Here is a 27359-nt window from a genome sequence, read left to right as displayed (position 1 = left end):
TGGCATTTGTGGTTCTCCAAGTGACATTATATCCTGGCAAGCTTGCAGGGACCAGTAGTCTGACTGTAAAGAACAATCTTAATAATGAATATTAATTACTATAACCTCCGCACCAAAGGCCCAGGAGTGCGAAGAAGGGCCCTGGGCTTTCAGCCCTAGACTGGTTGTCCTCAGGACTTGGAAGTGCTTCCAGAGATTGAATTCTCCTACTGTGAGTGTAGGGGGGCATCACTTATTACTTTTATCACTATCATACATACAAACATAAATGTTTACTAAGATTAGTCAAAATGCTCTTTCCTGTATGAAGTGAACCTTGAGAATCCAAAAGGCATTTCTAGAGCTGCGTACACACGGTATGATAAAACTGGACGATTTGAATGATAATGATATGGCCCCTTCCAACCCACTAACGACCTGCGATGCGCGGGCACGGATGGACGATAGTGATATCATCCATCGCCCATGCATGCAGGTCAACTTGGTCGATATCGACCAGTTTACTATAGAGACCCGCGATCGTTATAGTTGTTGGCTTGTTGGTGGTGTGCTGGATGATCAATATCGATCATCCAGCACACCAGAGATGACGCAGGACGATCAGACAGCGATATCGTTATCTGATCGCTGCGTGTGTATGCAGCATAAGTCTCATCTTCGAGCACGTATAAAAAATCAAATACTTTTGCAGGGGATAAAAACTAATTTTGTAGCTATACTTAATATTATTATCCTTTATTTATATGGCACCACAAGTGTTCCGCAGTGCCTTACACAGTACATAAATAAATAAGTGAACAAGAAGCCAGTGACTTACAATGTGAATATAATGCACATGGTTTATATACATTGCTGCATTAGAGATCATAACACTCAAAATAACCAGCAGGGTGTAAGCAATCAAGTGTTAGGTGCCATTGTGGGGAGAAAGGAGTAAAAGAAAGTATACATACTGTATATCAACTTGTTATAGTGTGGAGAGCACATGAGGGAAGAGGTCCCTGCTCGTGAGAACTTACAATCTAAAGGGGAGGGGCAGACAGACAGGCATGACACAGATGGGGTAGACAAGGAGGAAGGAGCATGTAGCAGTGGGTTAGGATGAGAGCTGGAAGGCAATGATGAAATGGTGGGTCTTGAGAACTCATTTGAAGATTTGTAGAGAGGTGGAGAGTCTAATAGGGAGAGGGAGAGAGTTCCAGAGGTAGGGAGCAGCACGGGCAAAATCTTGGAGGTGGGAGTGGTATGATGTAATCAGTTGGCAGGAGAGGCAGCGTGCATTTTTTGACAGAAGTAGGCGAGCGGGAGTGTGAGAGGAGATGAGGTCAGAGATGTAAATGGGAGAGGAATGGATGAGGGCTTTGTAAGTGAGTGTAAGAACACTGAATTGGGTTCTGAAGGGGAATGGGAGCCTGTGGAGGGCTTGTAGGAGAGGGGAGGCAGATGTAGAACATTTGGAGAGGAAGATGAACCGAGTAGCAGCATTGGAGTGAAGAGAGGTGGGAGTCAGGGAGACCAGACTGAACAATATAGAACACCCTCAATGTGACAAAGCCATTTTAAACGTTAATTGGCATTTGGCAATATGAAAAGGTCATGATACGTGTAGGTAATGGATATTTAATTATTTATTTTGAATGAAAGTAGCCTGTCTACCTTTTACGTTCGCTTTTTAGAGCGCAAAATTAAAAAATGCTTTCAGCACTTTTCACCAAGCCATGCATATACTGATTTTACTCATTTAAAGGTTTGCTTACTCAAATAGTTCCTAATTTCTACTGTTAATTTTGATAATGTAACAGTACAGCTTCCTAAGGTATTATCAGATACGTACCTGACTCCTCTATGACAAATTCAGCAGTCACATCCTTATCTGGCATCTCCAGGACAGAGCGCAGCTTCGTTGAGCGTCCCACCAGCTCATCTATGGCTTCACGCCAGAGCTGCAAACTGAAGACAAAGATGTCAAAATACTCTCAGACTATATGTGGGGAATCCTCTGAAAAGGTTTATTTGTCACAAACACAGAGGATAGATGAATACATAAGAATAGCATAGAAGTGCACTTTTTTTTCTTTTAATTTGATAATAGATGATGGCAGGTGACACAACTCAATCATCCTTCTAATAGAAAGCAAATCTTGCCCTTGTTTACCACCAAAAAGGATTTTTTTCACATTTACATCCATTTTTCTGTGGCTATAAGGACACACAGTGGGTTTAGCTTCACCCCTAGCAGACAGAGCACTGGAAAACAAGCTAACGGCTATCCTCCTCCCTAAAACCCAACAGTTCCCTTTTTCTAAGCTTACAAGTAGCCCAGCAAACCAACAAGGTCAAGAAGCAGAGTAAAACAGTGGGAAATGATCATGTCTGACGTGCAGCTCCCATTCGGGACAGGACAGATGACTGCATTATGCATTGTCAGAAGTTTGGAGAACTTTGAAAAAAGAAAAAATATAATACCCCCAAATGACAATGGTAAGTACCTAGGACTCAGACACTGAGGAGTATATTTGCTAACAGCTTTGGCCGGTACAGATACGCCCAAGTTCATTGTGGCTGATCGCGCCACAAAAGTGCACACGCATCGCGCTATGCGCCACGATATGCTATGGCACGTCCCCGATCAAGAGAGTGCATCTCCTTTCAGTCCTATGGAGACGTGAATGCGAGTCACCGATCGCAGGAGTGGGTCTCCCATTCATTCCGATGGAGACCCAAATGCGCGTCTCCGATCGCAGGAGTCCGTCTCGCGCCACGCATGGCGTAATTCGCTGCGCTACAGGCACGGATGTATAGCTGGGCATATCTGTAGTTTTAAAACATCAAATAGAATCAATGCTAAACCAGGCTTGTTTAGTATTGATCCTTGTAGTTGTTTAAAACGGTATGTAGTTATGAGACCAGTGGACGCATGGCAGTCGGTCTCAATACCGACAGTGTAATCCCGGCAAGGGAGCTAACATAGGTGTCGAAATACCGACGCCTATGTTAATCCCGACTCCGGAACTCCGACAGGACGCCGGACCGATCATCCAAAGCCGGGGGTAAGAATCCACATAGCCGGGGATGGGGGGGGGGTAGGTTTAGGGACCCCCCGGGGGGACTTAGGGTTAGGAACCACCTGGGGAGGGTTAGGCTAGGGGAAGGGGGAGTTAGGTTTAGGCACTAAGAGGGGAGGTTAGGGCAAGCCCCCCTAGGGGCGGGGAGGGGGGGGTTAGGCACTAACGGGGGGAGGTTAGGGTTAGGCACTAAGGGAGGAGGTTAGGGTTAGGCACCCCTAAAGGTGGGTTAGGGAGGGGGGAGAGGGTTAGGAATAGTAAATTTACCTCCGCTGTCGGGCTCTCCTCCATCGGGCTGCTGGTATTGGGATTTGAACCGCCGGGCTCACTTCCGGCGGTCAAACATACTGATTCCGTTTAAAACTATTAAAACTGTAAAAGTGATTGGTGGATTTGCTAAACCATCCATTAGTAAATATACCCCCAAGTGTAAACAGAAGGCCACAGTTCATTCCACCCCCCAGATATGTTGTCACAAGCTTTAGAGTTCTCATATTTAGAGGACAATAAAAAAGTATATTTTCTTTTTATTTGGCTCTGCTGCACCCAAGAAGGCGGCCTCTAGTCTTGAGGTTTTGCTGCCCAGAGATTAAAAGGAGCCCTTGAAGTAAAAGTAACTTATTTTGATTTATCATAAGGAAATGGGAACTGTTCCCACCAATATTTTCCTTGATTATTGTCTCCAATTGTGACCTGAAAGAGCTTTGTCTAAAACAACCAGCATTAACGATGACTTTTTGGAAGTCTTGAATGCAGAACCAAGAATTGAGCCAGATTACCCTGTGTGTCAACAAGGAATTTATTGAATCAAGGGGCATGTTCTCTGTGCAGGATGATGCATCCAAGGTATTCGAGTCAAGCTGCATCATGTTCTCACTAGGAGTGCCATTTTGCAACCCCTCCAGAAGTTGTTGTGTCCAAGTGAAAAATGCTTTTGCCATCCAAGCAGTTACATAGACTGGTCATAGAGGTGGAGAATATACTCTTTAGAAGACTGTCTTTCTCTTGTTCAAGGGGTACTTGAAATATGCAGCGTTTGGATGAGAAGCAATTGTTGTCCTAGACTGCATTGAAACAGAAGGGTTAACAGCTGGCAGGGCCGAAACTTGGATATCTGTCACCCGGTGCAAGGCAGCAATTTTGCGCCCCCTCCCTTCCCGTACCTGGATTTTGTCCTTGCGCCTCCATAAGGCAGTGCACTACTCAGACGTCCCTGGTATAGTGACTTACATTATTCCACACACCATAATGCCCATTACACATTATGCCACACAGTGTAATGCCTATTACCAAAGTGCCACTTACATATTTGCCCGACACCATTTTATGCCCCACAGTAATGATTCTAATTACTTTAAAATTACCTGCTCGTTGCCAGGCGGTTTATGCTCATTGCCAGGGGTTACATGCTCGTTGCCATGGGGTTTCATGCTCGTTGCCATGTTCATGTTCGTTTCCAGGGGGGTTTATGCTCGTTGCCAGGGGATTTCACGGGAGAAGATGTAGCTTTCAGCACCTTATCCCGGCAGCACCAGCGTTCCCGGCACTTTCGGGAACACTGTGTGCATTGGACTCTGCTAACAGACGCTAGAGGTCCAGTAGGACCTCTAGCGTCTGTCTCCTCCTTGGCGGTGGCCATTTTTGGATGGCCGTTTTCAGCAAAGTCCATGCGTACGCTAGTCCGCATGGAATCTGGTGAAAACGGACACCAAAAATGGCCGCTGCCAAGGAGGAGACAGACACTAGAGGTCCTACTGGACCTCTAGTGTCTGTTAAGAGAGCGCAATGCACACAGTATTTGTCTCCTCTTTGGCGGCAGCCATTTTTGGATGTCTGTTTTCTGAATCTGCAGCCCCCAAGCCACTGCGAGCCAGCTTTTTTCATCCCCCGCAATCCGGCACCCGGTGTACGTGCACCTCTAACCCCACCTAGTTGCGGCCCTGCAGCTGGAGAAGATTCCAACAACTCCAATCTTGCAGGGAAAACTGGCTATAAAACACAAAGACTCACAAATGCTTGGATTCACCCATTCTGCTGACACCAATGCATTGAAGAGCTGAAAAATAGAATCCTAAATCATCATTCATGGAATGAGGACACCGGAAACAAGAAGTAGGCAGAACTTCAACTTTATTCAAAAGTACTGTAATTGACTGAAGTAAGAACAGGCCCAAGCAGGTGTAGGACAGAAGTGAATTCTTGCCCCTGGCCCCAACAGGATAGGTAGGCAGATAATCTACAGGCTGTGAGAGGAACTGGGCCCTCTCTGGCTGAGGTACTGTAGGAGGGATCAGCTTTTGTTGGTGCCATCTGAAACTGCAGTTAACAGATAGCAGTGAATGTGACTGAATATCGCAAAGGTAATTAGTCTGGAACTGAGAAAACATGCAAACTCCACACAGTTAAGGTGCCTACACACATAGCGATGTGCTCACGATCAGCCGATGTGTACGATTTCCCTTGAAACTCTCCCCGGCAGCTCTGCACACGATTTGCACATGATTTGGTGTCCAATCGTCATACGATCTCTCCTGTATCCAGACCTTTTACAGTGCATCGCGTCCTAGATTGTCAGATCTGCCCTACAGCACGGCAGATCTGGCGATCCGATGTGCGACCAGCGGGGTCGCGCATCGCATCATGATCATGAGTGGGGACTCACGATTTGGGCATTTTTTACAAGATCGGTCGTTCCGATGCGTCGGAATCGGCCAGATCGTGTAAAAAATCGATATGTGTGTAGGCACCATTAGTGTCTTGGTCTGAATCAAATCCATGGCTCCAAGCTCTGCGAGACAGCTATGGTCTTAAACATGGATTTATGACAATGGACCATTCCTATTCCCAGAGGCTAAAAGTTCATTCCTGGACTAGCCAGTCACCCTCTAAAGTACGTCTATGAGTTACAGGATCCAGAGATAGGAGGACCAGCAATGCTGCAAGAGCTCACAGCATTGACTAGCTTGTCATTGGCCTAGGAAGCCATGTCCCCACTTTACCAGAGACAGGAAACAGAAGGGTGGGTGAGGGTCAGGTACTGGTACAAATGAAGTGGTGGAGGGAGTGTGTGAAATCACGGCCCTGCTACGCATAAGGGAACAGCAGAGATTGGTTCTAAATTGGTGTAAACATAAATAAATAAATAACAATATAAAGTCAAACATACCCATGCTCACTGCAGTGCAGTGGGGAATCTACTCAAGAAGGTGCGGGGTTCAGGGGCTTTATAAGAAAAAGGATAAGATTCTTCTCAACCCTCCACTATCCTGCCTCCTAGGGGTGAATCATTACTCATCAACTGTGTCTCTCTAATTCTGAAGGTGAGATTAAAATGTGAATAAATCTACAATCAATTTAGCGACTCAATAGGGAACAATATAGCTTAGCAGATACTTGTTGAATTATTTAATGGAGAGGTAGCAATGATAAATTTAGACAACTATGAAATACATTGTTAAGCAATTTGCTGGCAAACTAGAGCAGATAATGCAACCTTTCTACTCCCCATAAAACTGGACCAAATTGTGTGTATTTTACCTCTCTCATAGATTTCTCTTTCCTGACCAAAAACACATATTGACAATCGTGACTTGGATAACTGTAATGTAGGGATTTGACACTCACCAAGCTTGATGCAACAAGTGTGGAGAAGCGTCCTGAACTGGTTCACTCAGTTCAGCGATATTTCTATTCAGATTAATCAGGAAAGTCTCTCTTGTTTCATCATCACGAATAGCATTTGAGATCTGGAGTTAAGGAGAGAACAAGGGAAATATAAAGATCAAGAAAAGCAGAAACAATAGATATTACCAATTATAACTTCCTTATGTCAATGGGAAGTATAAAACGATAATGAAAACAGTTTAATTGATCTTCAAAACAAAAAAAACTCCTAAACTGAAAGTGCGCCTACAAGTGCCAGATGACACATATTTTTAGCAAAATGTTGGAAGAAATTTAATCTGGTCAGATTGAGGCAGGAAAGACTCCTCATTCCCTTCTTTCTTGGAGCCCAATTCCCCTGGAATCTCTAGCTCAGTACTTTACAAGATCACATATTCCAGCAGATGACAGCAAACTGATGAAGGAGCCTTTCCTTGCTGGTCAAACCTCACCAGAACACATAGCTCTCTTCAGCAATATTAAGCAGTATAAGAAAGTGTAACCTCATCTGTAAAGTACAGTCTAAATGCTATGCAAAGGCTGTAAAAAATAAGATAAGCATGGATGCCGCCATGAATTAAATATAACCAAAAACATACAGTATGTCACACTTTCCTGAGATGCAGTTTGTGCACCAAATCTAGCCCCAAAAATCACAGAGAAGACTTTGGTTTAGCCATATTGTGACAACCCTAAGTGTACTTACATTAATTTAATACTTGTGCTTTTCGCTATCATATTCTAAAGCTATTTATACAATTCTTTTAAACTAGTTAGCAATCATTGAGCTACTACAGAAAATGTACAATCAATGAAGGTTTGACTACTAAAGTTATTCCAGCTCCCCTGAACACATTGTGCTTCCCATATGTAAACGGCAGATTTGCACATGAAGGTTGTGTTGTATAACTGCTCTCACAGCACCTGTTTCAGATCCACCACTGGTAGATTCCATTCATCCTCTGCCTTCTCTTCTGCTAGTGGTCCATTGGTTTCCAGAAGTTGTGTGGCCTCCGTTAAATGATCCTGAACCTCTGCAGCTCTGTATTCCTTCCATAGCTGATGCAGCTGCTGTACAGTTTGATGCTTATAATGTAACTGTGGTAAAACAAATCAAGACAATATCAATATATATATATATATATATATATATATATATATAAAAAACTTACTGATCTAATAAACTAGTTCTGCCCATCTGAGAAAAAATACCAGAAAGTGTATTTTTAAATCAGAAAGATACGAGTTAGATTAGTCTATCTCTGCAATTGTCACATTAACTTACACACAGCAACACAAGAAACAGTTAAATGAAATTATGCACTTACAAACTACGGGAATTTGCATAAAAACAATAAGTTAAAAAAAAGAAAGATAAAAAGCGCTGGGGAATTCCCTGTAGCCACAAATATGAATATTAGATTTGATCCCCACGACCCCAGATTGTGAGAATGCCAATTATGGCCCAATCACCAGGATGTAGTAGACTGTTTTTGATTCTCTCAGCCGTGGCGATGAGGTGTACATTACAGCAATGGATACATTCTTCCCCTCCCTCTATACAAATGTACAAGGAAAAGCTTTTTAAAGTGTTCAAAAGGACTAGGTAGAGACGTCCTTACATAAAGAACAACTTCTCTATATGGGAATCTATTATTGATACTACTAAAAAAAATCATAACTGTTTTCATTCTACGTTATGGTAGGAAACTGCAGTGTTTCTATCTGATCTTCCGATCCAATTTGGTTACCCTAACGGCTCATGTTAGTTGGTAATGGGCTACAAGCGAATTTTATTATTCTCTTCCTTCTTTTTCTCTCCCCCCCTCCCCTTTCTTCTTCTTTTCCGTATTTTCTTCTTTCCCTCCTTCTCACCAATACTGTAGTGTAATTTATACGTGTGTTACATGCTTTGTATAATTTTTTGGGTTAAGGTGGAGCTGGATGAGTCTGGGCACCAAAAGGTTAAGCTTTGCACTGCCTGGGCTAATCCTCCTCTAAACCCCACCCCTGCCTGTAGCTTTCAGCTATTACAAAGCTCAAAAGGACAGAGAGTAGAAGAGGAAGAGGAGGAAAATCAGGCTCCCCAAACACACATACTGAAAGAGAGTGCAGAGATCTGGACCGCCAACACCCAGGTAACACCGCTCAACAAAGTCAGGAATGTAAGGGCAGGGGTCCAGCATCCTCCATGGACTTAGAGAAAAGTATTTATCAGGTAAGAACGAAAATCCCATTTTCTCATCCATGGGGACACTTGAAAATGTTAGGACGTCCCAAAGCTGTTTCATTAAGGGAGGGAACACACATGTGCTGTGCAAAGGACCCCTCGCCTTAACCTAGCATAACCAGAGGCGAAGGTTTCAATTGGCAGAAATTAAGGAATTGTGGTTGGAGGACCACACAGCACCATTGGGAAAATGATACACCAAGGTGGCAAGCACACATGAAAAGACATGCCTGACAGAAGACTGACCTAATCAGACAGGTCATCCTTTGCTTGAAGGCAGGTCCACACCGTTTGTAGATGTCATGGACCACGAACAAGAGTCTGCGCCTCCGAAATGTGACCTATCAACACCACGTCCAAAAACCTGAAGGCCATCTGATGATCCCGCTGGTCCACCACAGGAAGAGGCGGGACCACTATGTCCCTGTCGAGACAGCCAAGAGTCGAGTGGAGAAAAGGCCATGGGGGCCACAGGACCACACAGACAAGATGAGACATCTCTAAAGGGAGTCTGGAAATAGGGCAGAAAACTCAGAATCCCACCTGGCAGAAGAGGAACACTGACATCGAAAGACCATCAAGGTCAAATATTAAAAGAGAAAGTGTTGAAGAACCCGTAGACCCAAAAAAGGCCTTTGGGGAACAAAGGAGGGCTGGCTTAGAAGCACCCCTGGAGGAAGTTTGTACTGCACGACGACCCTGTTTGCGTATAGATATTAATAGGGCACAACACTCTTACTTTAAGGGGAAATCTACGAAGAGTCCCTTGGCCAAATCCGTCTACAGGAAAAACTAACACATACATCTCTACAGTCCGAAATGGAGCGGATACTAATTTTTTTGTTTTGCCAAGTCCAGGTAGGTGGATTTTTTTTTTTCACAGGTAACCCGTGCGAATTCTTCTGGAGAAGGGGACGGGAAAATCTGGTAGAAGGTAAGTATGTGTGAGTGAGTGAGTGAGTGAGTGAGTGAGTGAGTGAGTTAGGTATGTAATAAACTTTTACATTCTACGGTGTGTGGGAACTGTCTTTTTTTTTTTACTATCTTTTGTTCAGTGGGGCTTTGGGTGCCGGGGCACATGCTGGCACTTGTAGTTCCACAAGTGCCAAAGGGCAGGCATGCTGGCAACTTTAGTTCTACTGTAAAAAACAATAGTATAATTCTATTTTTCACTCTAATGGGTGCAGGGAAGAGCCCCGGGCTTCAGCGTAAGCCTGGGGTGCTCGGGAGAGGGGGGACCCCTTTATTGGGGGGGTCCCCACCTCCCTTGATACTCCCAGCTAAATAGCTTGGGGTGTTAATGCTTTGGCCGGAGAGACCAGGTGAAAGGGTCCCGTGGCTGTGGCAATACACCACGGACAGAATTGTGTCCGGTAGTGGTTTTAAAAATAGGGGGAACCCCACTTTTTGCCCTATTTTTAAAACCAGGACTGGCTCTGGGAGCCAAGCGCTGGTTCCTAAAATATGGGGAACCCTACATGTTTTTTCTCCCATATTTTTAGAACCAGGACTGACTCAGAAGCCTGGGGCTGGTTATGCTTTGGAAGGGGGGGCGGGGGGGGGGCACGTCAATTTATTTTTTAAAATTAACCATTTAGTCACAAATATACACACACAAGCAGCCTGCACGTATCTCACTGATATGTGCAGGCTGCTTGTTCGGCGAGGGAAACACGGGTAGGAACGATCACATACACCATGGAGAAACACGACCCTGACAAACATGGGAGCTTGGTAAATTCCTGAATTTATTTTAACCCCCCCACCCCCCTGATTCTGATCGTTCCTACCTGTGTTTTAAAACGGACAGACATGAGCAGGACACTATTTTTAGTAAATTTACCCCAAGAGGTCAATTTCTGGAGTCAAACTTGATCGTATGTAAAACACAATTCTTACATGAAGTGCCGCTGTGCTCCACTAATGAATCACTGCAGTGGTTCAGAAGATCTATGTACACAGAGCCTGCAAACTAAATTAATAGTACTCATCTCTAGTCAAGCATCAGTATTCTCTGCAGGTACATTTTCCAGGCTTCTCCCTGCACCTTGTTGTGCAGAAGTTAGTACAGAGTAAGGGGCACTGTGAGGCTACAATTCATCAGCACATCTATATATATCTTACACTTTTCCCCAAGTCAAGTGTGAGGCGGCAAGTTGTAGTTCAAAATGCATCTCACTGTTTTGGCTTCCATACAGCAAAATACAGGGAGAGGACAGGAGACAGACAGGCCTGCAGAGAGGAACAGATGGTGGAGCCAAATAGAGATGATTACTATTATTTTAATATGAGCAGTACATAGCTAATCATTGTTATAGACAAACCCTTTAAAGCAAGCTCACATTAAATATAAAACATTTATGTTTGTTTCCAGTAACCCAATGCTTGGCATAGGCATTTGCACTGTCATTTATCATGATGCCAGGACATAACTTGATAGAGAAATTTACAGGTGGTTCAGGGTGCTGAATAAATAAACTGCTACATGTAAAATGTATGGTGTTCAGTGCTTTCTTTTAAATGTCTTCCATAATGGGATGTCTAACAGAATATCTATGCAGCAGGGGTCATCCAAGCTGTCTCATTCTATTATTAGCAGAACAACACGGGAACCCTGCCACTACAAAATACAGCCACACAAATGATGTATTCTGGGTACATTAATTACCAACAATAAAAAATAAAAAAATATATGAAAGAAGTATAATATAAAACTAAAGGTGGCCCTCTGGTGGTGTATAATAAATATAGCTGTCCTCTCATGGCAATCACAGTGGGAGTGAACAGGCAGGGCTATTGAGTCGGTACACCAACTGTCCAACTTAGAATCCTTTATAAATTGTAAATGTATATTAATTAGTAATAACAAATTTGTAGCTATTTTTTTCATGTTTTGAACAAAGCTTTGTTTTCCGGACAGAGACCAAATACTGCTGTGCTGGTCTTTGCTTTTGTTTTGTTTTTTGTCTTTTCTCCTCTTGCCATTTAGTGTTTCTTTTCAGCAAAATACTGATCAGGCTCATGAGTATGAGACTGATCTGGAGGAGTGACTGGGAAATGACGAATCAGACACATGTATATGAATATGATCACTGATATTTTATATCTTACCCCCTGTTCCCCCTGTCTCTCTATACACCTGTTTTTCTTTCTAGCCCACTTTTCTCTCTCTGAACTGTGACTGTATCCTGTACATATTACAATAATCATGCTGAAATGCTACTGTATGTGGTAAACTGATACTCAGAAATACTTTAATACATTAACTCCCTTCAATGCTGTTTGCAAGGGGTTCACTCAGCTAACCCCACAATTAGTAATTCAATATAACCTTGCCTCACAATACATGCATAATGTATTCAAAATATAAGCACACAGCTCAGAAGCACTTCTTCAATGGCGGCATATACATGTGCTGCGTGGAGAAATGTTATTTAGATTTGACGTTTTTATTTTGAAGCTGGAGCCGGTGCATTTCTCCAACCCCGACTCCACAGCCCTGAGAACAGTTAGGTTTAATGCAATCAGTTTAAGCAGAATGCAGTGTAACAGAGCACACCATAGATATAATATGTAATACCTTTGGATTCTTTATATGGAACAACTCCTCTTCTGTTAGGTGTACGAGAGGTGACGGTGGACGCTCTGAGCTACGCACTCCATCCAGAATCTCCTGCACCATCATCTGAGCAATAAACACGGCCTCACGGGACTCCAACTCCCTCTAACAGAGAATGACACAGAGAAAAAACACAAGCATACAAAGGGTAACATAAGGATAGCATCGTGACACCTGCAAACACACATAGACACATATAGGCACAGGTGTGTGAGTCTGCTATTACAAGAGACACTTCAGGTCTGACAAGCAACTTAGGGCCTGATTCAGAGCCACTCGTAAGCGGCAGCTCGTTCGCTCTGAGCGATGTTTGCCCAACTGCGCATGCGTACGGATCGTTATACGCATGCACGAACCAGTCAGTGCGGCCGAAATTCATGTGCTCGCAAAATAGCGAATGCCTGCTAATTTGAGTGACAGAAAGAGGCGTATGTGGGTGGTAACAGGGGAAGGTGCTTGAAAACGGGGAGTGGAGATCCGATCGCAGGCGTGCTTAAAGGTCAAAACGGGCGTTTTATGGGTGTGCATATTTAAAACAGCAGCGTCATTGACCACGTCACTGGGTTATTTTATAGCCAGAACTGCTCGCAAAATTGTGGTAGCAAAAACCAACCACAAGAATAGCGAGCAGTTCATACCCTGTTCGATGTACTCGATTAATCTAATAAATAGCGGACATGACGTAGGATGCGAGCGGCCAGGGGGCGTAGTTTCCCAAAAAACGACCGCAAGTTTTGTACGCTCGTTCAGACCTAGAGGCGTGAACAGACCGCAAACAGCGAACGGTTCATTTGAATAGCCACCCCTATTTTCTGGACGAGCGAGCGCTAATTGCGTCCGGCTCTGAATCAGGCCCTTAGATAGCTTCAGCCAACTGATCCTATGCCCTCCAAATAAAGATTGAAAAACATTAAATCCTCAACAACTTTACCTAATTCTACTATCAGTTATATCATTAGCCAAACCCTAATATCTAAATAAGGGCCTGATTCAGACCCACTCGCGAGCGGCTGTCCGCTCGCAAGTGGGTCGATGGTGTGCACTGAGCATGCGCACGACGGAGGGAGCTCCGTCGTGCGCATGCGCCAGACGCGACGAGCGAAGGACTTTCCTTCGCTCGTTGTGTCTGATCAAAGGGGGCGTGCTGTCGATGTTGATTGACAGTACGCCCCCTTTGGTGGGCGTGCCGGGGGCGTGCCTCCCAGACGGGGGCGTTCCCAAGGGCCGTCAGAAGCCTACCGTCAGAAGCCGGCCCACTGATAGAGCCAAAATCACTCCGGGCCTTGCGGTTGAGAAACTCAACCGCAGGCACCGGCTCGCAGTGGCGATGGTCAAGACCATCGTGGCCATCAACCTGCACGCTCGTATAGGCTGTGGGTGGTGACCCACAGCTATACGAGCGTCCAGGAGGACGCTCCATAATTATGGGGGACGGCCCTCATTCAGAGCGTGCGCTCTGCTCAGAGCGTCCGGCTCTGAATGAGGGCCTATGTCCCAAGTCTTTACCTCGTACCGAAGTGTAGTCCAAGCAGTCCAAACTGTAGTTCAAGCACATTTTCTATGCACCAGAACACAAGTTCTAGCACCTACTCCTAGTAGCGTTAGAAGATTTCCCAACATAGGTTCCATTTATAGTTAGGAGCTAATCTAGTTAACGGGGCAAATGCGCCCAGACATACCAGCAATGCAGTAGCACACAAGTACTGGGCAGCTTTATTTTCTCTCTGTGATTTAGTCAAGCTAGGACGCGCACCCTTTACATTTCCAATTCCAAATGTGACTGCACACTGCATTTGCAGCACAACACAACTGCATCTTATACTTGGATTTACTCATAACTCTACATTTAGAGACCACTGTGCTCTGATAGAATATGAGAGCATATGTTTATGTTGTACTGCTACTTTGTACAATCTTGATCTGCCTAATATTGTATAGCATTTTTTTGTATTGCAGACAAGAGGCATTAATGTTATTTTTGCTTATGTTTAATTGTAGTCCTGGAATCACACACCAAAATATTTATACTGTATTAACAGGTGTCATAAACACCACAATATTGCATCTGTTTTCTCACAAATAAAATGCTCAATAACTAAAAAGCACCAACACTTTACTACACACTATATATATATATATATATATTTATATATATATATATATATATATATATACACACATACATACATACACACACTTATACACAAACACACACATGTATTTTTGATATATATGCTACAGACCTGTAGAGCCTCCCTGAGTGGGGCAGTCTTGTCTTCATACAGAGAAATTCCCCACAGGGACACCTGTATCAGGGCCCCAGCTAGTAATACAGGATGAGTACAGAACTCCCAACTTTCCCCGAAAATCCCAGCAGTCGGGGACTTGAAGTGAAAAGGGAAGATCTGTGTTTCTCCTGGCAGGATCACACCTGGGAATAACAAAGTTCAGTAAGAACATAGCTGAAGACACGGTTTGTAGGATGAGGACTTACTACCAGGCCAGTTTATTATCAACACCTGTTTTTCCTCCTCCTCAATCTCTGGAAGCAATATAGAGACAGGACTAGCTGCTGTAGCCAGATATGTAGGTAACAATATAGTGTATATGTGTAATTGGAATGGGTATGATATACCGCAGGCCATGCCGATTCCCGTCAGCGGCAGCCCGACAGGAGCAGAGTGCGAAGCAGCGGAAGCCCGACAGCGATGGAAATCCCGATCGTGGCTAGGTAAGTATCTGCTAACCTAACCTAACCCCCCTAACCCTCCTTAGGGGTGCCTAACCCTAACTTCCCCCCCCAAGTGCCTAACCCTAATCCCCCCTCTAAGTGTCTAACCCTAACCACCCCCTGCCCCGCTGCCTAAAGCTAAGTCCCCCGGGGAGGTGCCTAACCCTAAGTCCCCCCGGGGGTGCCTAACCCTAACCCTCCCTCCCCCTAGCCTAACCCTAAGTCCCCCCCCCCCGGGAGCCCTAAACCTAACTCTCCCCCCCCGTGGCTGTCCGCTCGCGGCGCCCGGCATCACTACGATCGTGATGCCGGGCGCCGGTCTCCCGGCGTCGGGGAAATGCGGGCGTCTACATCTAGACGCCCGGCATTTCACCCATGCCGGGATAAGACAGTCGGGAAGCCGGCTGCCGGTATTTAGGCAGTCGGCTTCCCGATTGCTTCCCGTGTAATTAGAAGGAATAATGAGATTGCCCCCCAATTTTACCCACTACGGTTGAGTCTCGGATATCCAAAATCCTCGGGACCAGGGGTATTTTGGATAACGGAATATTTCGTAATAATTGCATACCATAATGAAATATCTTGGGAATGGGACCCAAATATACACACAGAATGCATTTATGTGTTATATACACCTTATTATTATTATTACCAGTTATTTATATAGCGCACACATATTCCGCAGAGCTTTACAGAGCAAATTTGGCCACTCACATCAGTCCCTGCCCCAGTGGAGCTTACATTCTATATTCCCTACCACATGTACACACATACACACATACATACTAGGGTTAGTTTTTGGTGTGAGCCAATTAACCTACCAGTATATTTTTGGAGTGTGGGAGGAAACCGGAGCACCCGGAGGAAACCCTCGCAAGCACAGGGAGAATATACAAACTCCACACAGTTAGGGACGTGGTGGGAATCGAACCAACGACCTCAGTGCTGTGAGGCAGTAATGCTAACCATTACACAATCTGTGCTGCCCATATACACACAGCCTGCAGGTAATTTTACACAATATTTTCAATAATTTTGTGGCTCAAGCAAAGTTCGTGTACATACATAAATTTCAGTTATGTTTCATATACACCTTATACACACAGGCTGAAGGCAATTTTTTACAACATTTTTAATAATTTGTGCTTAGACAAAGTGTGTGTACATTGAACTATGAAAAACCAAAAGGTTTCATTATCTCAGTCAAGCGAAAAATATTTTGTATTACGGAATATTCCGTATTTCGGAATATTTGGATATGGGAGACTCAACCTGTATTAGCCTGCTCCATCTCCTCGCCAGAACCTAGGGGTTGCTCTATGTATTCTCTTAGGGTTCAATGTTACATCATCCCTGGGTCAGCCCGTCGATGCATGGATGGTCTGTGAGCTCAAAGACAACCTCTGGATGCATTTTAAAGTGATGAACTAAAATGTTCTCCACAGTGTGATGGCAATGCTACTTTCAGTGACTTTGAATATAGCAGAGTAGGAGACCTGCACGGCCGCCATGAGAGATTTCGGGACCCGATACTTACAGTAGAAGGATGTGGCCAACCATACAATTGCATTCAACTAATTTTCTTATGCTTAGAGGTCCTTTATTCTTTCTTAAAGATAATTATGTTTTTTCCACTTGCCAATTATTTCAGTTAGTATAGCCAAAACTTAACTTTTTTTTGTTTTTGTGTAAGGTGTCTTTACATTTAGTGTATATTTACTAAAGTGAGAGTTTTTACAAGTGGAGATGTTGCCCATAGCAACCAATCAGATTCAACTTAACATTTAACTAGCACCTTCAAATAATTAGGATCTGATTGGTTGCTATGGGCAACATCTCTTAGTATGTTGACAAAGCTACCAGTGACCTGTCGCAAATATGTTTTGTCACCACCATTATAAAGTGTAGCAACCAGACCTCAAAAATGCAATGATGTAAAAATAAGTTTAAATAAAAACACAGCATAAAAACATCAGTTTTCGGTTCTTATATTTCTCATTAAATTACATTTATACTGCTATTTTCCCAGAAGGTACAGTTGCTAGCAAAACTAATATTGCAGCAATAGTAAAAAATACAATAATCAGCATCCCTTAAAAGTAAAGATCAGCAGTTTGGTTTTGACTCGGTTCTTTTCGCCAACTAAGCGCAAGTTTGGATTTATCTTATTGGCTATACAAAACATGTGAGCACCGAATAGCCAATAAGATGCCATTTTTGAGATCCAAACATAACCATTTAAAACTCAACTGCTCATCTCTACTCTAAAGTAGATTTTAAACAAATTCCAATGTCAAAATCTCTGCAGTGTGTATCATAAATCACTGCAAAAAAATTAGAAGCAATATGACTTGTATCTTTGGGTGCACGAAAAATCAGCCAGCTTATTTATATGCTTTATTACAATCAAAATGTAAGGTCAGGTGCACTTTGCTAGCACACAAACATATTACATGTCTTCTCACCAGCACTAGTGTTGAAATAGAATCGTTGTACTCGCGGATCTTTCCGAACATCTCCTAGACTGTTATCATGTGGTAAGCGCCTCCATTCATACCACAATGCTGCACTTCCATTATTCAAAATCTCTAGGTCTGATGAAGCTTTTTCCCCTGCGAGGGCTTCAAATGTGATGCGTGTAGAGATGCCGACTTTATCCTACAGGAAGAGGCGGCAGAGCAGAAATGCATGACTCGGTAAACAAGCGGTAAAGGCATGCATGTCTTATCTAAGGGCACAATTCAATTAAGTGTGAGTTCCTCACATCCACGAGTAAGGCCCGTATTGAATTAGAGGCGAAAAGTCGGAAAGGTTTCGCCTGGCCAACTTTCCGCCTCCTTCGTCTGTGTCAGAGGCGAAAAATTTTTTGTGCGCTTTCCCGCTTTTCGCCCTATTCAATTCCAAACCAGGCGAAAATGGAAAGCGGTGAATGCGTAACAGGCGGAAATTACTGTCAGAAGTGGGGAAGTCAGTCTGTACCCCAAAAAAGATGAACTAACATAAGGAATCAATGTACATGTGTACTAATAGCCCTAATATAAGTGTTTGGGGTACTTAAGTAGTTTAAATAGCTTCTTATTAGCGTCTATGTAAAAGTGGTGGAGAATGACATAAAGCTGTATTTTTTGGTGAAAATAAGTAGTCCAGTCAAATTTGGGGTACTTGAAAATGAGTGCTAGCATATTTAAATGTTTCTAAAGTGAACTTTAAAAAAATTTCAAAAATGCTCCTACTACATGCACCTGCAATCCTAAAAACACCTGACCCATCCTTACAGACTCCCAAGAAGCCTATTTCGCTAGTATTTATGCTCGTCTCCCCACTTTTTACTTTTTCACCCCAAAAATGAAAGTACTTTTTTTGGGTTGTTCTTCGGATTTTATTTTGCACCCCAAAATAAAGATTTTGCACTTCTTTTCACCTGCTATTCATAGGCGAATCTTTTTCACCTATTACATTGTATTGAGTTTCCACTTAGGCGAATGCCGGCTGGAATTGAATTTGGAGACCAGACGAAAAGCGGAAATAGGTGAAACTTTTTCGCCAATTACGGCTTTTCGCCTCTAATTGAATACAGCCCTTAGTGCGGCTGTATGCAGCACTTATGGTATCTCCTGATTCGCATGTTTTTATTCGAAGCCCCATAGGGCAACTCGCCCCCTTCACTCCTAATTGGAACAAGCCCCAAGACTGATACTGTATATGTTCAATGATGTTGTGTTCCTGTTTGCACTCTGTCACCCTCTTACTTGCATACATCTGTAATCAACTCTCTCCCATGTTCAGTTGTATGTTCATTTTTACCTGTACCAATGACCCAGTGCACACATGTCTGGACATCACCATATTCTTCCAGCCCAACATAGCTTATTCTAGGTTTTAAGAAGCATCATACAAATACCTTTGGAACACATGGCTCGATTCAGGCCCGGTCGCTAGATGCGTATACAAATTCGGCAAGGCAAGCGATCACACGGCAAGGCATTAGCACGCCCACTATGTCTTGGCGTGCAATCGCTTTGTGTATGCAGGCGCCTACCAGCCTGTCTTAAGATGCCCACTTGCGCACGTCATCTCCAGGAAGTGTATTCAACCGTCGGTAAGATCGAGTACCATCGGATGCATACGCAGTGCTTGTGGTTGACAATACCCTACCACAAGCACTGCGAGCACTTTAGTGTAAAATACAGCCTAGTGACGTGTACTATGACGCTGCCTCTTAATTATGCACACCTCTGAAACGGCGTTGAGATGCTCAGGAACGCCTGCGTTCGCACCTCCACTCCCCCGTTCCTAGCGGCCAGCCCCTGTCATCACCCAAAAACGGCCTCTCCTGTCATTCAGCCGGGCTGTCTATGTGCAGCGAGCGTACGCTTCCCGATTGCTCGCACTGGTTTAGGCACACGCATTGCGATGCGTACGCATGCGCAGAATGCAAACAATCGGTTGGCTGCGTGTGAACGCATCCTACCGAGCGGGTCTGAATCAGGCCCACAGACATTTTGAACTAAAGAGATTTAGAATTCTGTGAAAAAAAGGATTGAGGCTAGAAAGAGAAAAGCAGGGAGACAGAGTAGTCAGCCACAGCTCTATTGCTGGAGATAAAACATTTGCATTGTGGAAAAGGTTAGAAAAAAGGAGGAAAAACTAATATACACTTGGTGACCAAATGTATCTTAAGGCACAATACCCTGTGGGACCCAGGACTTTCCACCCAATGTGCTTGCTGCCCGCAGAAAAGCAGTGAAGGACCGATGACGAAATCTGGCACAACATCCGGGAAATCTTTCAGTGGATCCCTAAAACAGTCATGTATGATATCACCGTGAAGTACACAGGTATGACAATATGGAATTAAAAGTCTTCTATCGTAAAACAATAAAATCTAGCTAGTTATCTCATTATATATATATATATATATATATATATATATATATACATACATACACACACACACACACACACACACACAAACACACACAGTCAGGTGCATAAATGTTGGGACATTGACAGAATTTTCATATTTTGGCCTCTATTCAACACCACAATGGCTTTGAAATGAAACAAACAAGATGTGCTTTAACTGCAGACTTTCAGATTTAATTTCAGGGTAATTACAACGGTTTCTATACGTGCCTCCCACTTTTTAAGGGGACAAAAGTAATGGGGCAAACTAAACAATCCTAAATCTAACTTTCACTTTTTAATACTTTGTTGCAAATCCTTTGCAGGCAATTACAGCCTGAAGTCTGGAACGCATAGACATCACCATACGCTGGGTTTCATCCCTGGTGATGCTCTGCCAGGTCTCTACTGCAAATGTCTTCAGTTCCTGCTTGTTCTTGGGGCATTTTCCCTTCAGTTTTGTCTTCATCAAGTGAAATGCATGCTCAATTGGATTCAGGTCAGGGGATTGACTTGGCCATTGCATAACATTCCACTTTTTAGCCTTAAAAAACTCTTTGGGTGCTTTTGCAGTATGCTTCGGGTCATTGTCCATCTGCACTGTGAAGCACCGTCCAATGAGTTCTGAAGCATTTGACTGAATATGAGCATATAATATTGCCCGAAACACTTCAGAATTCATTCTGCTGCTTTTGTCAGCAGTCACATCATCAATAAATACAAGGGAACCAATTCAATTGGCAGCCATTCATGCCCACGCCATGACACTACCACGACCATGCTTCACTGATGAGGTGGTATGTTTTGGATCATGAGCAGTTCCTTTCCTTCTCCATACTCTTCCCATCACTCTGGTACAAGTTGATCTTTGTCTCATCTATCCATAGGATGTTGTTCCAGAACTGTAATGGCTTTTTTAGATGTTGTTTGGCAAACTCTAATCTGGTATTCCTGTTTTTGAGGCTCACCAATGGTTTACATCTTGTGGTGAACCCTCTATATTCACTCTTGTGAAGTCTTCTCTTGATTGTTGACTTTGACACATATACACCTACCTCCTGGAGAGTGCTCTTGATTTGGCCAACTGTTGTGAAGGGGTTTTTCTTCACCAGGGAAATAATTCTTCTGTCATCCACCACAGTTGGTTTCCATGGTCTTCCAGGTCTTTTGGTGTTGCTGAGCTCTCCGATGCGTTCATTCTTTTTAAGAATGTTCCAAACAGTTGATTTGGCCACACCTAATGTTTTTGCTATCTCTCTGATGGGTTTGTATTGACTTTTCAGCCTAATGGTGGCTTGCTTCACTGATAGTGACAGCTCTTTGGATCTCATATTGAGAGTTGACAGCAACTGATTCCAAATGCAAATGTCACACATAGAATCAACTCCAGACCTTTTACCTGCTTAATTGATAATGAAATAACGAGGGAATAGCCCACACCTGTCCATGAAATAGCTTTTGAGTTGATAGTCCCATTACTTTTGGCCCCTTCAAAAGTGGGAGGCACATATAGAAACCGTTGTAATTCCTACACCATTCACCTGATTTGGATATAATTACCCTCAAATTAAATCTGAAAGTCGGCAGTTAAAGCACATCTTGTTTGTTTCATTTCAAAGCCATTGTGGTGGTGAACAGAGGCCAAAATATGAAAATTCTTTCAATGTCCCAATATTTATGCACCTGACTGTATATATATATATATATATATATATATATATATATACACACACACCTATACACACTTACTGGTTTTCTTTCTCTTCTGGTGGAGCTTCTTGAAGTTTTTCACCTAATGGTAATTTTTCAGCAGATACTGACGTAAATGGCTGTCCTCGTCCGATGACTTCCAACCCATCTATATCCTAAAAGAATGACAGATAAGACTTCAGTACAGTATATGGAATATCTCAATCAGTGCCAGTTTCTATTACTATCTATCTAGTGTAATAGGAGGTAAAAAATTCTATTTATACTTAGGCTTAAGTCAAGCTGCGCCGTTGTAAAATTGTCAGTAACCAAGTTAATAATTCTATCTGGTTAACTGTTTGCTATGCAAAGTCTAATAATTACAATATTATAGCACACTGATATATTACTAGTTATTTAGGAACAGTTATTTATATAGTATTTACTTATTATGAAGAGTTTTTCCATATCAGTATATGCCCCAGTAAAGTATATTATGGGCCTGATTCAGAGGTGCATCTGTCTTTTAGCAGAGCCATGACGGCGATAATATGCAAATGCTAGTTTCGGCCCACTTTCAGCGTTGGTGCACACTGAAACACCAATGGTGATTCAAGACACTCCACCATCAGCGCAACTATCGCATGTACTATTGACACTTGTACCTGCCATATGGTGAAACAAATGACAGGTCCCAGGTGGTTTCCTGCTCCTTAGCATTAATTGTCTAAGAATCAGACCACCCTCAGCCAATCGGCGGGCAGTCTCTATGACAGCACCCGCTGACTGGCTGAAAGCAGTCTGCCTCTTAGACAATTAGCGCTACGGTGCAGGAAACCACCTGGGTCCTTTCATTCGGTTCTCTATACTGTATACAGTATAGCATGTCCGTGGGCACCCGAGATCACTTTTTTTGTTTTAAGAAGACATTTGGTTCTCCAAGTGCTAGTTACAGGAAAAATAGGGGGAACCCAACGCCGATCTTCCTGTACCAGACCAGGCTGATAGGTCCAGGGCTAGTTATGGATTTAGGAAGGGGGGGGAACACAGTTTTTTTAAAGAATTTTAATTACTTGCTTTTAAGCCTAAGAAAGCCTGTGCAGTGCTTCTCCCACACTCACCTGCCTCGGGCCTATTGTCTGATCAAGTGCGATTTTCAGTCGATTTCAAAACCAACCATTAGTAAATCTCCAGTTTCCATATTTGCCTATGAATGATTTATGATCTGATGTTTTAACTTGTTCTAAAGTCTTTATTTTTGGTCGATTTAATGTTGATTTTGACTCTCCAATTTGCAAAATCGAAGGAATAATCGACATGACCAAAAATCGACATTTTTTAAATTTACCCCTAGGAGTAAAATTCGATTTACAGAAAATAATGAGACAACTACATAACACCTTAGTAGTCAAGCAGTATAGAGAAATACTAAACCAATATGATGGTGGGTGTAAAAAAGAATAGTAGAAGGTGCATATAAACTGTGTTAGGGAGATAAAAATGCATATAACTGTTAGCTGTGAGATAAAATACAGAGCGACTTCTTATAGACTGAAAAGTAGAGTGAAGAAAGTAATAGAACCTAATTAAGCATTTCAAAAGAGGATACATAGTATAGATTGTATTTCAGCCATACCCTAGAGGGGGAACTGGCACAATATAGCAGTTTTATGTTACATGAAATAGAGGGAGAGTAATCTAATCAGATGGCTAGAAACCTGACATTTAGGATGAATTACTGTATTACTGATTGTGATAAGGAAGTGTATATGTGGGACTGCTGGATAATAGCACATTCCTGCCTCTGAGAAACAGGTAGAGATATTAGGAGTGCACAGCTAGAGCAGGATACCATCTGAGTAAAAGTGATATTTGAAGCCAGATGATCTAAGAAATTGGCTCAGCTGGGTGTTTAAATGGCAAAATAGAAGTGGTCCAAACACAGAAAGGCACCAGGATTTATAGGTTGAACTTGATGGACTTAGGTCTTTATTCAACCTTACTATGTTAGGACAAAAGGCAGGGGCAAAAGGACAGGGGACACTTCTATTTTAGATGGTACATTGTAAATGTTTTAATTCCGTGTGGAAATAGGTTCTATAGTCTTGTAAAAAATTTCAAACAAGTGCTGCAAAAGTACTGAGGCCAGGAATCCCCAGGACACCCCTTTATCCACAGCACAAGCATGGAAACATCACTGGCGACTGGCTGCAGGAGAAGGGGAGTCCTGGTAACTCTCAGTCACAGTCATGTCCTGTCTACATCACGAGCAAGTAGTGCGTTCTTATGGGGATTTTTCTAAGTTTTTGTTTTCATGCTCTAAACTACATCACATCAGAAAATAATCTGAAAGTCTGCATTAAATAAAGTGGTGCACAAAGATCTTGAGGAGTTGTTTAAGTTTATACAATTAAAGATTATTTTCAATTTCATGTGTTATTTGCTTTTACACTTTTGATATAATAGGTGCTGTATGGAAGCTTTTCCATTATACTGGGATTAATTGGTACAGATATTGGGACATAGGCAAGACAGTGCACTGAAATACAGGTGGAGCTTCTGCTTTAACCTCCATGACTGTGTGATATCTTACTGGTTAAAAAACAGATGAGGCCCTTCAACTGCTGTGCAAACTAAATCTCTGCGACGCGCCCATCTTTTCAAAGGACCATCCCCATGTAAGTCATCTCACTTCAGAACCCCTATACTGGAATGATTTGTGGCCTTTTTTGTTTTGCTAAAGTCATTGTTGGACTTCTTTCCATGACCCCCTGATGGAAATGTAACTACATCTTGCAGAGGGCTGTTTATAAGCCTCCTAAAGTAGTTGAAGAATCCTTACAGTAGGTTTATACATCTCGAGAGGTCTAACTCCATCATCCATGACTCTGACTTACTTTACACCCTCCAAGTTAAGAATGTGCTCCGATAAGATAACAAGACCTTTCACATATGTAATGTTCTCTATTTAATTCTAATTTCCCAACAGGCCAGAGCAGGTAGACCACTGCTTCCCCTCACTGCCATTAGACGGTCATACTGGCCCAACATCAGTTGTAAAATGGCAGGGCTGGCGGAAACATGGTCAAATATTGAGATGCGTAGTGTGCTCAGATTTCTGCATCTAAAGGGCACATCAACAGCTGAAATTCATCCCCAACTTGTCGAGTTGTACAGTCGGTGATAACGTCATGTCATGATAATGCCAGTTCACATTCATCCAGCCACACGCGTGAGTTGTTATGGCACGACCATTGGGAGGTACTGACCATCCTCCCTACAGCCCTAACCTGGCACTGAGTGATTTCCATCTCTTTGGTTCATTGAAGAAGCACATTGGTGGAAGGCGATTTTCAACCGACGGTGAAGTTCAGCAAGCTGTCAAGTCCTGGCTTCAGGCGCTTGACACGGATTTCTTCTATGCCAGGATAGATGCCCTGGTGTATTGCTGGAACAAATGCTTAGACTCCGGGGCATCTTTAGAGAGGAGGAGGCCCGTGTGCATCCCCCGACACGGGTCCTCTCCTCTCACTCCGGTGGGCGGCAGCCGACTGACGCGGCTGGCCCGGCCACCGCAGAATCAATAGACTGGGCACTAGAGTGTGCCCAGTGTCTACTGCGCATGTGCAGATCACCGAAGAAATGGCGCGGATGCCATTTTCCCAGCGATCTCCTCACAGCGCATGCGCAAAACGCCGGAAAAAATGGTCGCGGCGGACATTTTCTGGCATTTGAACAGTGCTGGGAGGCCCGACGCGGAACTTCGGAGAGGTAAGTAATACAAAGTATGGGTGCAGGGTGTGCGGTGCGTGCCCCCCCTTGACCCAGGGGCTCATGTGCACCGCACACCTGCACCCATTATAGATACGCCCCTGCTTAGACTAGTATGGGAAGTATGTGGAAAAATAATCTGTACCAAGGTCATACTATTGATTATATGTATATGTACAAGTTTAATAAATTTACGCAATGAGAGGTCTTGTTATCTTAGTTACTGAACCACCCTTGTGCAGTGAACAGTTAAGATACTGTGCATTATGCATTTGTTTGTTAAAAGGTTGCAGGTGCAGTAGCGTCCGATTGTGTGAGCGATGCTTCTGTTATTGCCAGAGGTTGAGGTTGTTGAGAGGAAAACATCATAGATGGAAGTTTGTTTGCAATCAAATATGCACATTTTAAAAGATTGAAAAAAATCATGGGAGGCCGGTTGTGTGTTTGAGATTTGCTGGATTTCTATACCGTTCTGAATCACTACATGTATGGGAGGTGTGCAAGGGCCCTGATTTTCTGATATATCACCATCTTACAGAAGCAGAGGAGAGCAAGCTTAAAAAAAGACCATTGCAGTTACACAAACCGCAGGAAAACCAGTATAGAAAAATGACAAAAGAAAAAAAGAAAGGTCTTTTGTTTTTCTGTTTTAATCCCACAGATTATGCTGTATCAAAACAACAGGAGACGGGTAAGCAAGTTGTACACTATAACCAGCATTTGGGAGACATTATAAGAAAAATATGAGTTACGTATTGTAAAAGGAATTACAAATATTTAAAATAAATTGGCCATTATAAATATTTTTAAAATAAAGAGTACACATATTGCATTTTGCAAATACCTGGTGCACATATTTATTGTTAAACAGGGGCAATGTGAAAGCAAGGGAGGTTTATCTTTTTGCAGTAATAATGACAGTTTATCCTAAATCACAATCAGTTGTAGCATGTTTCACTAGAGTATATTTACTAAAGGTCAATTTTAATCAATTTTGATAGATTTAAAATAGATCAACACATTTATTAATACTTAAAATAGCAAATCAAAAAACTGTCTGTTGGTAAATGTGTGATTTAGCCCCAGAAACACAACATTGATGTTGATCGATTTCCAATTCAAAATCGACCTTTAGTAAATATACCTCACTGTCCCTTTTGGTTCTGGATGGTCTCTCAGTAGGAGGTACTGTGCTCTTCACTGTTGCAAGAAAACTAATTATATTTTCAGACTGCATAATATACACCAATCAGCCATAACATTAAAACCACTGACAGATGAAGTGAATAACATTGATTATCTTGATACAACAGCACTTGTCAAGGGGTGGGATATATTAGGTAGCAAGTGAAGTTAATATGTTGGAAGCAGGAAAAATGGGCAAGCGTAAAGGCCCCTGTACATCTGCGATAGATTGGAGCATTTTGCAGATGTTTTGGGGGGGAAATCATCAATGTATGGGGTACACCAATAGTCGATTCCAACCAAAAAGTGTAGATTGCTAGTGTATGGAATTGATCAGCCGATTTGCCGACCATAACTAGGAAAATGATGAGTCTTTCATGATTGGTAGATCTGCCTTTCCTGAAAATGATCTGCAAATCACTGAAAAATATCTGTAATCTATGGGCAGAGATTGGTGGATTGTGGCATCTTTAAATCAGTGAAAAAAAACATAGAATATGT

The 27359-nt window shown here is 42.9% G+C and overlaps 1 protein-coding gene across 1 annotated transcript in view; it reads right to left on the bottom strand.

Moving 5' to 3' along the window:
• Nucleotides 1–27359, bottom strand: part of MYCBPAP (MYCBP associated protein) — an 82173-nt gene that overhangs the window by 21537 nt on the left and 33277 nt on the right. Inside the window, exons 9-16 of the mRNA XM_088482713.1 lie at nucleotides 21963–22078; nucleotides 19999–20107; nucleotides 17774–17966; nucleotides 14821–15008; nucleotides 12539–12682; nucleotides 7653–7826; nucleotides 6690–6811; nucleotides 1835–1950 (exon numbers count right to left, since the gene is read on the bottom strand). Coding sequence (XP_088338839.1) covers nucleotides 1835–1950; nucleotides 6690–6811; nucleotides 7653–7826; nucleotides 12539–12682; nucleotides 14821–15008; nucleotides 17774–17966; nucleotides 19999–20107; nucleotides 21963–22078 — 1162 coding nt within the window. The remainder of the gene's footprint in view (nucleotides 1–1834; nucleotides 1951–6689; nucleotides 6812–7652; nucleotides 7827–12538; nucleotides 12683–14820; nucleotides 15009–17773; nucleotides 17967–19998; nucleotides 20108–21962; nucleotides 22079–27359) is intronic.

Source organism: Taudactylus pleione, unplaced genomic scaffold, assembly GCF_031769625.1.
Source record: "Taudactylus pleione unplaced genomic scaffold, aTauple2 ptg000290l, whole genome shotgun sequence".
NCBI classification, from domain to species: domain Eukaryota; kingdom Metazoa; phylum Chordata; class Amphibia; order Anura; family Myobatrachidae; genus Taudactylus; species Taudactylus pleione.
Note: the sequence above shows the minus strand (reverse complement) of the source record. Positions and strands in the feature narration are given on the sequence as shown.